Source organism: Somniosus microcephalus, chromosome 2 (genome assembly GCF_052327205.1).
Source record: "Somniosus microcephalus isolate GS21.2 chromosome 2, FLI_Smic_1.0, whole genome shotgun sequence".
NCBI classification, from domain to species: Eukaryota; Metazoa; Chordata; class Chondrichthyes; order Squaliformes; family Somniosidae; genus Somniosus; species Somniosus microcephalus.
Window position 1 is genome coordinate 205,150,882 of NC_140988.1, and position 13,841 is coordinate 205,164,722.

At 45.9% G+C, this 13,841-nt stretch overlaps 1 protein-coding gene across 6 annotated transcripts in view; it reads right to left on the reverse strand.

Annotated features, from left to right (window-relative positions):
* arap2 (ArfGAP with RhoGAP domain, ankyrin repeat and PH domain 2) overlaps positions 1–13,841 on the reverse strand; it is a 710,987-nt gene that overhangs the window by 202,897 nt on the left and 494,249 nt on the right. For 5 of the 6 annotated variants that reach the window (XM_085968379.1, XM_085968406.1, XM_085968397.1 and 2 more), the window contains exons 21-22: positions 12,963–13,175; positions 1,313–1,418 (exon numbers count right to left, since the gene is read on the reverse strand). In XM_085968379.1, the coding sequence (XP_085824505.1) occupies positions 1,313–1,418; positions 12,963–13,175 (319 nt within the window). The remainder of the gene's footprint in view (positions 1–1,312; positions 1,419–12,962; positions 13,176–13,841) is intronic. The other variant, XM_085968416.1, reaches the window with a different exon arrangement.

Below are 13,841 nucleotides of genomic sequence, written 5' to 3' on the forward strand. Positions count from 1 at the left end.
AGGCCCTCGATACATCTTGCTGAGACAGAAATCAATCCAGTATAGTGCTCCCTCCATACTCAAAGCAGGTTCATTGGAGATTAGAGGACTTCTCAGTCATTAGCACTAGTCCAGCAGAACACTAACTGTGTAAATAGAAACATATAAACATGCATGTAGAGTTTCTTGCTCACCAAATATAGAAAGAGTCAATAGTTTTCATCAAAAGGTGACCCACCAACTCTGGCATTTTTATGAGAGAACATTACTTTTGGGAAAGGGAGAAGCACTGCATAATTGTGGATGTGATTTTCATGCTGGCATAGCCCATAGAGATTTTAATGTAGCTTCCCAAGAACAGGTTTTGAAAAGAAGAAAAATCTCCATTTCAATTCGATAACTCATTGGGAAAATAGAAATCATGGTATGGGAATGAGCTATCAAGACTACAAAGATCTCAGTTTGATCCCTGAGTGGGGTGGAATTAGCTGATCTCACTGGGGACGGGGTGTGAGGGGGGCGGTGGGGGAAGGCAGTACAATTGGCCTCAATGCTCAAAAGATAAATTACTCAGGGTTGTCCTCGTTTCTAGCCAGGTGCTTCTGCTGACAGTGAACTGATGGATGGTGGTTAAGGACAGGATCAGGGCTGGTTGTGATGCTTCGCACAAATGAACAGCCTTTTCACAAGCATTATCTGGACTCAGGCATGAAAACGGTCACTGTACAAAGTGTCAGAGGGCTTCCAGCATTCAGGAATCTACACTCCAGCATCAGTCACTGCCTTCAGGAGAGAGGAGAGAAAATGAAAGAAAACGAATAAAAATCCTCAGCTGGTTTCAATGAGATTTGATATTTCAAATTGGAACAAAGACGAAGGAGATATCAGCCATGGGCTCAGCCAGGGAGCTTCTTCATGGATTTAATAGGGATCCTTTTCATTCCTGGACACTCATCCAAACATGATCATTTTCTACTTCTGTTCTGACCAAACATTCTCTAAACAAATGGTATTTGATAGATCTTAATATGAAGGCTGTATCACGACAAAACTAGTGATATTAGCAATAAACAGAGACCGTGTAAATTATGTAGAGAACTATGTCCTCAGATTTTTCAGTAACCATTTTGAGGAATTGTACCTGATGCATGAATGAACTGTATAAATTACTGACCAAAAATGACCTGATAACCATCGCATTATTCTATTGAAAAATACCTTCTAAATCATGCCTTTTCCTCAGAACAAGAGATCTTTACCATGTACATCCATCTAGGACATGAATAAGCTTAAATATGGACAATAAAGCTACAGAAATACAAATTTCACACACCTGTAGAGGTGACCAATCAGCGCTGCAAGAGTAACCCGGTTGACACGTGGTAATGTTTGTATTAACATTCTGTACTTTTCCAGTCGTTCCTTTTCATCTTGTACATCTGGTGACAAAAGATCGTAAGGGTTAAGCACAGGCAGATAGTTCACAAAAAGACAATACATCAAATGGACTCAACACGACTGAACTGTGCAACTATATATATAAAAAAAACTCTTACAACCCCGATTACCACACTGGCCTTTCCTTGATGTAAAATTACACACCACCTTCATAAGCACAACTCATGGAGCAGTGCCCTTAGTGACATAAGGTAACAGGTTGCTGGGAGTTGTGTGTTCTCTCACAAGGCTCCAGCTGAACTCATTTTAATGAGATTATAGCACTTTATGGCATGGAAGGTTCTGCTTACAGAATTCTACAGGGAGTTAATTTCCACTTTCCCCTAAACAAGCAAAACTTTTATGCAATTCAGCTTTCAGTGAATTCATCCAGCAGCTCACTGAGCACACATGAAATACCTTTGCACTCTGGAGCTTTATGATTTATGGAACTCAGTGTGATTTGTGGTTTGGGGTTTGTGTCTCACTTCATTGCAACCTTTCCTAAAATTACATACTTAAAATATCCACAAGAAACATGCAAACATAAATTCATGATGTGTTTGGATTTGAAAATGAGATGCATTAAAATGCTTAGCTTGGGATGAATATATATATATATTTTGCTAAAATAGGTGGAAAACATGATGAGGGAAATAAGGTGGGTTTGCAGATAAGAGAATATAAAGGGGCATAATTTGAAATCACAAAGCCTATGTATATGATATTGCAAAATGTCAATTTTGCTAAAAGTTTAACCATTTCAGGATTATCCACCTTTCTCTGGAGTTTAAATGTGTCAAGTTATTTGTTGAAAGAAGCACTTTGTTTTAAGGTTAGAAAATGTATTGATGTTTCTCTGTTAAAAGTAGCTGTAATGCTGGCAAAGTCTCATGATATTTGTTGAAAAAATGTCTGCTTTATGTCAGTTTATGTCAGTTTTTTACTATTTGTTCCTGGGAAGTGGGTGTCTTTGGCAAGGCCAGCATTTATTGCCCATCCCTAATTGCTGTTGAGAAGGTGGTGGTGAGCTGCCTTCTTGAACCGCTGCAGTCCGTGTGGTGAAGGTACTCCCACAGTGCTGTTAGGGAGGGAGTTCCAGGATTTTGACCCAGCGATGATGAAAAAACGGCGACATACTTCTAAGTCAGGATGGTGTGTGACTTGGAGGGGAACTTGGAGGTGGTGGTGTTCCCATGCACCTGCTGCTCTTGTCCTATGTGGAACAGGTTGCGGGTTTGGGAGGTGCTGCTGAAGAAGGCTTGGTGAGTTGCTGCAGTGCATCTTATAGATGGTACACACTGCAACCACAGTATGCCAGTGGTGGAGGGAGTGAATGTTTAAGGTGGTGGATGGGGTGCCAATCAAGCGGACTGCTTTGTCCTGGATGGTATTGAAATTCTAGAGTGTTGTTGGGGCTGCACTCATCCAGGCAAGTGAAGAGTATTCCATCACACTCCTGACTTGTGCCTTATAGATGGTGGAAAGGCTTTGGGGAGTCAGGAGATGAGACACTCGCTGCAGAATACCCAGCCTCTGGCCTGCTCTTGTTGCCACAGTATTTATGTGGCTGGTCCAGTTAAGTTTCTGGTTAATGGTGACTCCCAGGATGTTGATGGTGGGAGATTCGGCGATGTTAATGCCATTGAATGTCATGGGGAGTTGGTTAGATTCTCGCTTGTTGGAAATAGTCATTGCCTGGCACTTGTATGGCGTGAATGTTACTTGCCACTTATCAGACCAAGCCTGAATGTTGTCCAGGCCTTGCTGCATGTGGGCATGGACTGCTTCATTATCTGAGGAGTTGCGAATGGAACTGAACACTGGAGTCATCAGCGAACATCCCCACCTCTGACCTTATGATGGAGGGAAGGTCATTAATGAAGCAGCTGAAGATGGTTGGGCCTAGGACACTGCCCTGAGGAACTCCTGCCATGATGTCCTCAGGCTGTGATGATTGACCTCCAACAACCACCTTCTTTTGTGCTAGGTATGACTCCAGCCAGTGGAGAGTTTTCCCCCGATTCCCATTGACTTCAGTTTTACTAGGGCTTCTTGATGCCACACTAGGTCAAATGCTGCATTGATGTCAAGGGCAGTCACTCTCACCTCACCTCTGGAATTCAGCTCTTTTGTCCATGTTCGGTCCAATGTTGTAATGAGGTCTGGTGCCGAGTGGTCATGGCGGAACCCAAACTTAGTATCAGTGAGTAAGTTATTGGTGCATAAATGCCGCTTGATAGCACTGTCAACAACCCCTTCCATCACTTTGTTTGTGATTGAGAGTAGACTGATGGGGTGGTAATTGGCAGGATTGGATTTATCCTGCTTTTTGTGGACAGGACTTTTCTAGCGCAAAAGAAAATGGTGGTGGCTGTTGGAGGCCAATCGTCTCAGCCCCAAGATATCGCTGCAGGAGTTCCTCAAGGCAGTGTCCTAGGCCCAACCATCTTCAACTGCTTCATCAATGAGCTTCCCTCCATCATAAGGTCAGAAGTGGGGATGATCGCTGATGATTGCACAGTGTTTAGTCCCATTCACAATTCCTCAGATAATGAAGCAGTTCGTGCCTGTATGCAGCAAGACCTGGACAACATCCAGGCTTGGGCTGATAAGTGGCAAGTAGTATTCGCGCCATACAAGTGCCAGGCAATGGCCATCTCCAACAAGAGAGAGTTTTAACTACCTCCCATGACATTCAATGGCATTACCATCATCAAATTCCCCACCAACATCCTGGGGGTCACCATTGACGAGAAACTTAACTGGAACCAGCCACATAAATACTGTGACTACAAGACCAGGTCAGAGGCTGGGTATCCTGTGGCCAGTGTCTCACCTCCTGATTCCCCAAAGCCTTCCCATCATCTACAAGGAACAAGTCAGGAGTGTGATGGAATACTCTCCACTTGCCTGGATGAGTGCAGCTCCAACAACACTCAAGAAGCTCGACACCATCCAGGACAAAGCAGTCCCCTTAATCAGCACCCCATCCACCACCTTAAATATTCACTTTCTCCACCACTGGCGTACCGTGGCTGCAGCGTGTACCATCTACAAGATTCACTGCAGCAACTCGCCAAGGCTTTTTCAACAGCACCTCCGAAACCCGCAACCTCTACCACCTAGAAGGACAAGGGCAGCAGGCACATGTGAACACCACCACCTCCAAGTTTCCCTCCAACTCACACACCACCCTGATTTGTAAATTTATCGTCGATCCTTCATTGTCGCTGGGTCAAAATCCTGGAACTCCCTCCCTAACAGCACTGTGGGAGTACATTCACCATATGGACTGCAGCGGTTAAAGAAGGCGGCTCACCACCACCTTCTCAAGGGCAATTAGGGATGGGCAATAAATGCTGGCCTTGCCAGCGACGCCCACATCCTGTGAATGAATTAAAAAAAACAAGGAATGAAGGTAATGTTCTGTTGCAAAGTGCAAAATTGCAATTGCTCGGGTGTCAGAGACTGACTAGAATTAATGAGGTGCAGACTGCAGAACATAGTTATCTATTTGAACTGGCCAGGCAAAAGCCAGTAAACGTAATAACACAAAGACCTGTCTGATATATTTATGTTACATTAGAATCATGTCTGCTGCTATTTGCTACTGGTGTAGCACACAAACCAGGTAAATCAAGTAACTGCTCTACTGATGTGCAAGTCTACTAAAAATAAAGTTAAGTCTTCTGATGATGGCCATTAGTGGACTAACTCATTAATTATTTCATAGTAGGATGCAGTTTCTCCTATTTATTTTCCCTCACCTTCCCCAAAGGATAGTTCCTGATAGCAGCTGGATTATTGGTTTGTAATAACGATGAATAGTGGAAAGGAAGGGAGAAAGGAATAGGCCCATGTCAATTCACGCTATTCTCACATGTTGCCTTGATGTAAGCTTAATGGCAGCACCTGCAGAATTTGTCACATTCTTTAGATATTTACTGGAGCAAGACAAAAATAGGCCCAGATATTTGATATTAACTCGGAGACGTGTTCAGAGCTGGGGGTGTGGGGTGGGGTCCAATATCGTGTGGGAAACTCGGAAGAAATTTCAGAACGTCCGTCTGTGGCATTTTAACGCAGCCGCCTCATTATCATTTTACTTCCAGGTTTGGCGTTGATTGCACAACAGCGGGCGTAATGAGGACCCACATGACGCAATCTCAACTCGAGTCTTTAAAGAGCCAATCAAAAGATGGAATTTGGAGGAATTTAGAGTTTGCACAAAGAGAGGGAGACGTTTTATGATGGATTCAGGGTGGTCAAGGGCTGCACCTCAATTTAACGATGCATCGCTTGATGTACTGCTGGGGGCAGTGAGGAGTCAGAGAGAGCTACTCTTTCCCAGCAGCAGGAGGAAGAAGCCTGCTGCTGCCACAAAGAAGACGTGATGAAGGAGGTGGCGCAGGTGGTCAGCAGCAGCAGCAGCAGCATTGTGCCACGCTCCTGAATTAATTGTAGGAAGAGCTTTAATGACCTAACCAGGTCAGGAAAGAGGAGTTCAGTTGCACATTCACCTACATTCTACTATCCGCATCACCCCACCCCCTCACTCTGCCTTGTCAAACCTACTCCATCACATCACTCTTCATATCCACTTACCTTGAAAGCGCACCCGTCCTTCTCTTTCTATGCACTTCCTCACATCTCCATCTATCCATCCACCATGCCTACTCACCCTCAGCCTTATGCAATTTGATGCCTCTCCCTCATAGTCACCCTCCCCAAATTGACTCCATCCATCGGGTGAATGCATGCCATTGCACTCACTCATTCGTATGTTCGTTCCCCCGTTGCAGTAGAAGAGAGCACAGAAGACTCTAGGGAGAGGGAGAGAACCAGAGGTGCTCCTCCACAGATTTCCCAGCCAACAACTGCGGAGGAGGAAACACTGGAAATTGTCTCAGCGTCCCTGGCCATCAGAGATGGGGACCTCCCAGCTGTCTGGTGACACAATTAAATATAAAAGACCCACATGTCATACAACACCCAGTTATGTTGGCTTGATTTCAACAGCGAGTGAAATATAATCATTTACAAAGTTGCAACATTCTTAGCTTGCCAGTAATAATTCATATCTTTTCACTCCGCCAGGGCTTTCACGAGTGCAGCAGGAGTCCATGGACCTCACGGATGACAAATCCTCAAAGGAGATGATTCGGTGGAGGGTGCACTGTCACAGGACTCAAACTTACCATTCACCAGCTCAGATACTCGCACTCCAGTGGGACCAGTTAGACAGATAGTTGGAGTTTCATCTGGTGACTCACAGTTCACGAGTGAGCAAGAGCAGATGGTGGTGGGAGGGACCGCAGTATGTGTCGGAGGCCGCAGCCCATTCCAAGCCCTACTCAGCTGAACACAGATGCTGTACCCCGGGGGCCATCGACGAACAAGAGAAGCATTGAGGAGCAGCAGAGAATAAGCGATGTACTGACGGGCCTTCCAAGCACACTGAAGGTGATTGCAAAAAGAATGGAGGAGGTGATGTCGCAGGGCATTGCGATGATGTCTTCTTGCATGGATAGACTGACCAACTCAGTGGAAAATCAAATGCGGCAATCAAATGAGGTCATGCACGCCTTGAGCACAGCCATGCACACTCTGGATGCCAACATGTCAACTGTAAGATCCGTGTATCTTGATGTTGTGTCCTTCAATAATTAGACAACAAGACTGCAGGGAACGATTCAACAGGTGTTTACTGAATGAGGGTTACTCTACAACTAACTGTACAGATCACTACTCAGGGTTTATATACAGGTGTGGTCACTGCCGGTACTACAGTATACAGGAGCTGTAAAAAGTAGTTCTCCCCTTAAAGGTACATACATTACAATTCCTCCCCTTTTAGATTAACAGTCCATAACACTCATTTAAAAATTAAATATCAAACTAATTACAATTAACACTTTTAACATGCAACATTAGCTGAAAATAGTCTATTTATAAATTCAGTCTTTGGGGTGGCTTCCTGATCCTTTCTGGATAGCGCCTTTCCCGAGTGTCTTGCTCTTGGTGCGGAGGCAATTCTGGCCCCCTGTCGTCGGTTGGTTCATCTGCTTCCGATGCTACTGTTTCTGGGGTAGATGCTACCTGTACATCAGATTCATCACCAGGTACGTATGGGCGAGACATGGGGTTGACTCGTTCCTGTGACTCTAGGATCTGGTCAGCATGGCGTCTCACAATGTTCTCCCCAACATCCACTGTGTACATTAGTGGCCCCTGCCGTGTGCATATCGTTCCTGGTTGCCATTTCTCTGTTCGGTAGTCGCGGGCCAAGACTGGTTGCCCTACATTGAAGCTCCTTGTCGGCTTCTCATTGATGTGCTGGAATTGCTTATTCTCAACATCTCTTCGTACATTTGGTCTGAGCAAATCCAGACGAGATCTCAACCTTCGGTTAAAGAACATCATGGCCGGGGCCTGGTTGGTGACTGCATGTGTCGCATTTCTGTAGGCTAACAGGAAATTGTCCACCTTATGCTGCAGTGGAATGTCGTCATTGCACATGGCCTTTACTGCTTTTTTAAAGGTTTGTATGAACCTCTCAGCCAATCCATTTGTGGCTGGATGATACGGGGCGGATGTGTAATGCCTTACCCCATTCCTTTTCATAAATCTTCGAAACTCTTCGGACACAAACTGTGGTCCGTTATCAGAGCAAATCTGCTCTGGCAAGCCGTTCCTGGCAAAAATGGTCCGTAGGACTGCAATAGTTTTCTCCGTGGTGGTGGAGGACATTTTGATCACCTCAGGCCATTTCGAGTGCGCATCCACGGCTATTAAAAAAATTGAGTCCATGAATGGACCAGCAAAATCAATATGCACCCGTTGCCATGGAGATGAGGGCCACTCCCATGGGTGTAGAGGGGCATGTGGTGGTGCATTTTGGAACTTCTGGCATCCTGAGCAGCTCTTTGTCAGGTCCTTGATTTGCTGATCAATCCCGGCTACCACACATAAGCCATAGCAAGGCTTTTCATTTTCACCCCTCCCAGATGACCTTCGTGAAGCTCATTGAGCACTCTCTCCCTTAACTTGGGTGGAATTACCACTCGGGATCGACACATCAAGGTCCCCTGGCATACCGACAGCTGTTCTCTTCTGGATGAGAATGCTGGCAACAGTGAGTCGCCATGTGCTGGCCATCCCTTCACCGTCAAATCAAATACCCGAGACAGTGTCGGGTCATTTCGGGTCTCCTTCTCTATACCAGTGTTAGTTACTGGCAAGCATTCAATTATAGTCGAATGAAATATTTCGACAGGATCCACTGCTGCTGCTTCCTCCGCATTAGGCAGTGGCAGGCGTGATAGTCCATCAGCGTTTCCATGCTGTTTTGTGCCCTTATACTCGATTTCATATTGGTGCGCCCCTAGAAAAAGGGGCCATCTTTGTAGCCATTGCGCAGTCATCACCGGAACGCCCTTCTTTGGATTAAAGATGGAGACAAGTGGTTGGTGGTCAGTCAGCAAGGTGAACTTCTGCCTGTGCAGATAGTGATTGAACTTTTTCACTCCCCACACTAGGCTGAGGGCCTCCCTGTCAATCTGGGCGTAGTTACGCTCGGCTGAGGTTAGTGACCGAGACGCAAAGGCTACTGGCCTCTCCGAGCCGTCCGGGAATTTGTGCGACAGCACCGCTCCAATGCCATAGGGTGATGCATCACACGCCAACCGAATTGGTAATGCTGGGTTGAAATGATCCAACACCTCTTTTGATGTGATCAATGCTTTGCTCTTCTGGAAAGCTCATTTACATTCGTCACTCCACTTCCATGGTCCCCCCGTTTGCAGTAGGGTGTTCAGTGGGTGTAGTACGGTAGACAAATTCGGCAAGAACTTATGGTAGTAGTTCACCAGCCCGAGGAACGACCTCAGTTGTGAAACATTTTCCGGTGCTGGAGTCTTGACCACTGCCTCAATCTTTTCAAGGGACTTATGTAACCCATCTTTATCAATAATGTGGCCACAATACGAGATCTGCTTCTGGGAAAATTCGCATTTGTGGCGATTAGCTCAGAGCCCATATTCCTTCAATCTAGTGAGCACCTGCTCCAGGTTGGCGAGGTAATCACTGTCATTTTCGCCCGTGACCAGGATGTCGTCCAAATAACACTGGGTCCCTGGAATCCCTTGCAGGACTTGTTCCGTTGCCCTTTGCCAAATAGCCGGAGCTGATGCTACCCCGAGCACCAGCCGGTTGTATTGGTAGAGACCTTTATGAGTGTTGATCGTGAGGTACTGTTTCGAGGCTTCTTCTACCTCCATTTGCAGGTACGCCTGGGCCAGATCAATCTTAGTGAAGCGTTTCCCTCCCGATAGCAAGGCAAAAATATCTTCAATCCGCGGAAGCGGATATTGTACAGTGTGAAGGACTGGGTTCACTGTCACCTTAAAGTCCCCACAGATGCGAACCTTCTTTGGTTCCCCAGGCATATTACTCAATGACCTCTTCATTACAGGAACGATGGGTGTAGCCCACTCGCTCCAGTCCACTTTGGACAGTACTCCTGAATGTTCCAAACCTTCCAGCTCTGCTTCGACGGCTGGGCGGATCGCATAAGGTACCGGTCTGGCCTTAAGAAACTTTGGGCTTGCATTTTCCTCTATTTTGATTGTCGCTGTTATGCTTTTTAGTGTTCCGAGTACCTGCTGGAACACTTCTTGTGCATCAGTTAGCATTTTTGGCAGTCGTCCAGGGGTGACGTCGTCATCCTTTTTGGCATCTACAGTCAGTGCTTGTATGGAATGCCAATCTAGCTGTATCTTCCGGATCCATTCATGTCCTAGTAGTGGTGGTCCTCCATCTGACAATACATATAGGTCCATTTTTGGTGTTTCCTTGCCGTTATATATAACGTTCACCCTCATTTTTCCTTTGGGGTAGACTTTTTGCCCCGTGTACGTCTTCAAGACAATCTTTGTATCTCTCAAGGGTATATGTGAGAATAGCCGCTTGTAGTCCCTTCGGTTTATAACTGTTAGGGCTGATCCTGTGTCTAATTCCATTTTCACTTGGACTCCTGCTATCTTGAGCGTGACCCAGATAGTTTGGTGATCCTCCGTTTTGATCACATTATGTAGTTTCAGACAACCCAGCTCCTTGCTTCCGGAGTCTGTATCACTTTTCTGTTCGTCTGAACTACTCTCCGTCACCTTATGTACCTTCTTGTACTTCTCCTGTGGAGATTTCTTGCTGCTGGTTTTCTTTCCCGACCTGCAGACTCTTGCTATGTGTCCTGCTTTTCCACACTGTCTGCACACTTGGTCCTTGAACCAGCAATCGTTATGGTCGTGTGTTGTTCTGCCGCAGCGATAGCACTTCACTGTTCCGTATGACATTTCATTTGTGCCATATTCTTGCGGTCTCCATTGTATCTCTGCCGCGCCCCGTGCTGCTGCTTCATGTGATACTGCAATGCTGAAAGCCTTGTCCAGCGTAAGATCCTTTTCTGATAGAAGCCATTTCTGGGTTCCTTCACTTTGAAGCCCACACACAAACTTGTCCCTGAAAGTATCTGCTAGTCCCGTTCCAAACTGGCAGTATTTCGATAGCTTGCGCAGTTCCGTTAAATACTCAGCATTACTTTCATCTTTAAGCTGGTTCCTTTTTTGAAACTTAAATCTTTCTGCTATCAACAGCGGTGTGGGGTTTAAGTGGTCCTGTAGGATTGACACTATGTTTTCAAAATCCTTTTCTACTGGCTTCTCTGTGGTTACTAGGTTTCGTAATAAGACATACATTTTTGCACCCATTGAATTCAACAATACCAGTGCTTTCTTGTCATCTGGCACTTCATTCGCCTTGCAGTATACTTCTATGCGTTTGACATATGTCGTCCAATCTTCGACTTCATTGTCGAACGCTGTGATACTGCCACTCTTCGGCATTTTTGGGTGTGGTTAGACTGGCTTAAAATGGTATCTCCCGCGCTTTCCTTTCTTCCTCGCTGCGGCTTAAAATGGCGCCTCCTGCGCTTTCATTTCTTCCCCGCTGACGCTGCTCGGCCCTTGAACACCGGCTGCGCTCTGCGCGTTTTCCTGCGCACCTCTCTCCCCCATTGACGCTGCTCGGCCCTTGAACACCGGCTGCGCTCTGCTCTCTCTCGCCTCTCTCCCCTGTTGACGCCACTCGGTCCTGAACACCGGCTGCGTCCTGTGTGCTCTACCCTCTCTCTCTCCCCCGTCGACGCTGCTCAGCCTATTTCTGTGCCGTCGGTCGGCTCTAGCCGCCGCTGTCTGGGAAGGGTCTGCGCACTCCCTGTTGCCAGCCAGTTTCGCTGGACCACCGTGACTGGAAAACCAAGCCTGGCTCTCCACAGCCTCCCCTGCGATGCTCAAATCTCCGCTGGATGACTGGGGGGTTTCCCATGGTCGACGCCCGTGCTTCTGGACTCAGCCCTCTTCCACTGTTCTCCAGGAGCGAATCCCTGGGAGGTGATGCAGAGTTGCAGGTAGGTTTGAACCTGCTCATCGCCAATGTTAGATCCGTGTATCTTGATGTTGTGTCCTTCAATAATAAGACAACAAGACTGCAGGGAATGATTCAACAGGTGTTTACTGAATGAGGGTTACTCTAGAACTAAGTGTACAGATCACTACTCAGGATTTATATACAGGTGCCGTCACTGCTGGTACTACAGTATACAGGAGCTGTAAAAAGTAGTTCTCCCCTTAAAGGTACATACATTACATCAACCACCTTAAATAGAATGGCAGATACCTTAGCCTTGGCCTTACAGCACTGCATTGATCTGCACTAAAGTGCTCCCCAGCAGAGTGGAAGCAGTGAAGTGTGGTTGGCCCATGAGAGAGATGATGGCGAAAGGGGATATGGAAATGGGAACTCCACTCAAATCGCTTCCACTTCTCACCCTTTGGCACCCTCCTTAGTTAGTACCCAACATGCTGCCTTGTGTCCTGATGGTCGAGCCTGCCCTTGCATACGTGCCGGTGGAGCAGTCTTTGGTGGAGTCTTGGTATAGAGGTTTTTTCAAAAAAACTTGATTTATCTTATGACATGAAAGCCAAGAAATTCGTGGCGGGCTGCTACAATGCTAGAGTTGTTGTGGGGTGGGATTGAGATTTCTGCTTGGTCCAGATGCTGCCTTGGGTGGTGAGTTTCTATATTTTTGGTGGGTGGCCACTGCATGTTGGGACAACTGGAATGCCTCTCCCAGTGGTGGGGTGGGCGGGTGGGTGGTGGGGGCATATGGGGAGTTTGAAGGGAAGGCAGAATTTTGCTGCAGCATATTGGAGCCGCTGAGCTAGATGAAGTTGAAAAATGAAGGCTTGAAAGTCTTCATGCAGGAGTCCAATGTGTCTGAGGCAACTGGTGGAATTTTGGACAGCTGACTAATAATATTAGTACAGAGAAACACAGATCCAGTCTATCACTGATTTTGGTGATGGAATGGATCTGTATGTCCTATTAAGATGTTTTGACATCTTGATAGAATAAGGCATCATTAATTTTGTTTACATTACAAACAAAAGATAAAAACCACAGGATACATAAATGTTTTATATTACCTAACGCAGACAACCAATATGGGTATAATTCCTTGGTGAGCAGAGCATCATCTATTTCAAACAGGAATCTCTTCATCACATCTGCTACATCACCCAGCTGATGTTCCCCAATTCTCAGCTTCACATTTCTGGCATCTTTCCGAAACTGATCCAGAAGCTGGTTAACTCGTGGTGGTGCGCCATTCTTTTGGTAAATTCCTTCACAGCCAAGCCCTAATGATCAATGAATTATATTTCATTAAACACACACACACATACACACACACACACACACACAGACATAAACTACAGTTCTACTTTATTTAGGAAGAGGTCCCAAAGTTTCCATTCAACAGAAATTTGAAAATGTTTTTGTTAAATAAAGGCTCACAATACGATTACATTCTTAAGTTCAAGTGATAAAGATAACGCCCTGAAGGCTACAGAAATGTGCTAAAATACTCAGCTCCAAAGTCTGAGAGCATTAATGCATACAATTAGGAATCACTTCTGTATTTTGAAAGGGAAGCATTTTCTCACTTTATTTTAAATCTATACTTATGGGCACAATAAAAATGCAAATTTTTGATCTTTTTGGCAGTATCAAAACAGTTGCTGTGTGACTTGTTCGGCATGGTTGTTCCATTGCACAAATACTTCATTGATAATAAAGACCCCTGCGTCCTCTACCAGGAGCCAATTTTTCAGTCACTCAAACAAAGGATTTTACCCCAAGGTTAAAAAATAGTTTTACTTTTGCCTTGGAGAAACCTATGGGCCTAGAAATTCAGTGCCCTTAGCACCGATTTTGCGGCGCTAGAGGGCCTAGCGCTGCAATTGGCGCTGGTTCCTAAATTGCCTGGGGCCCTTCCGCGGCGGTAGACCGGTAGCGCTGCGCCG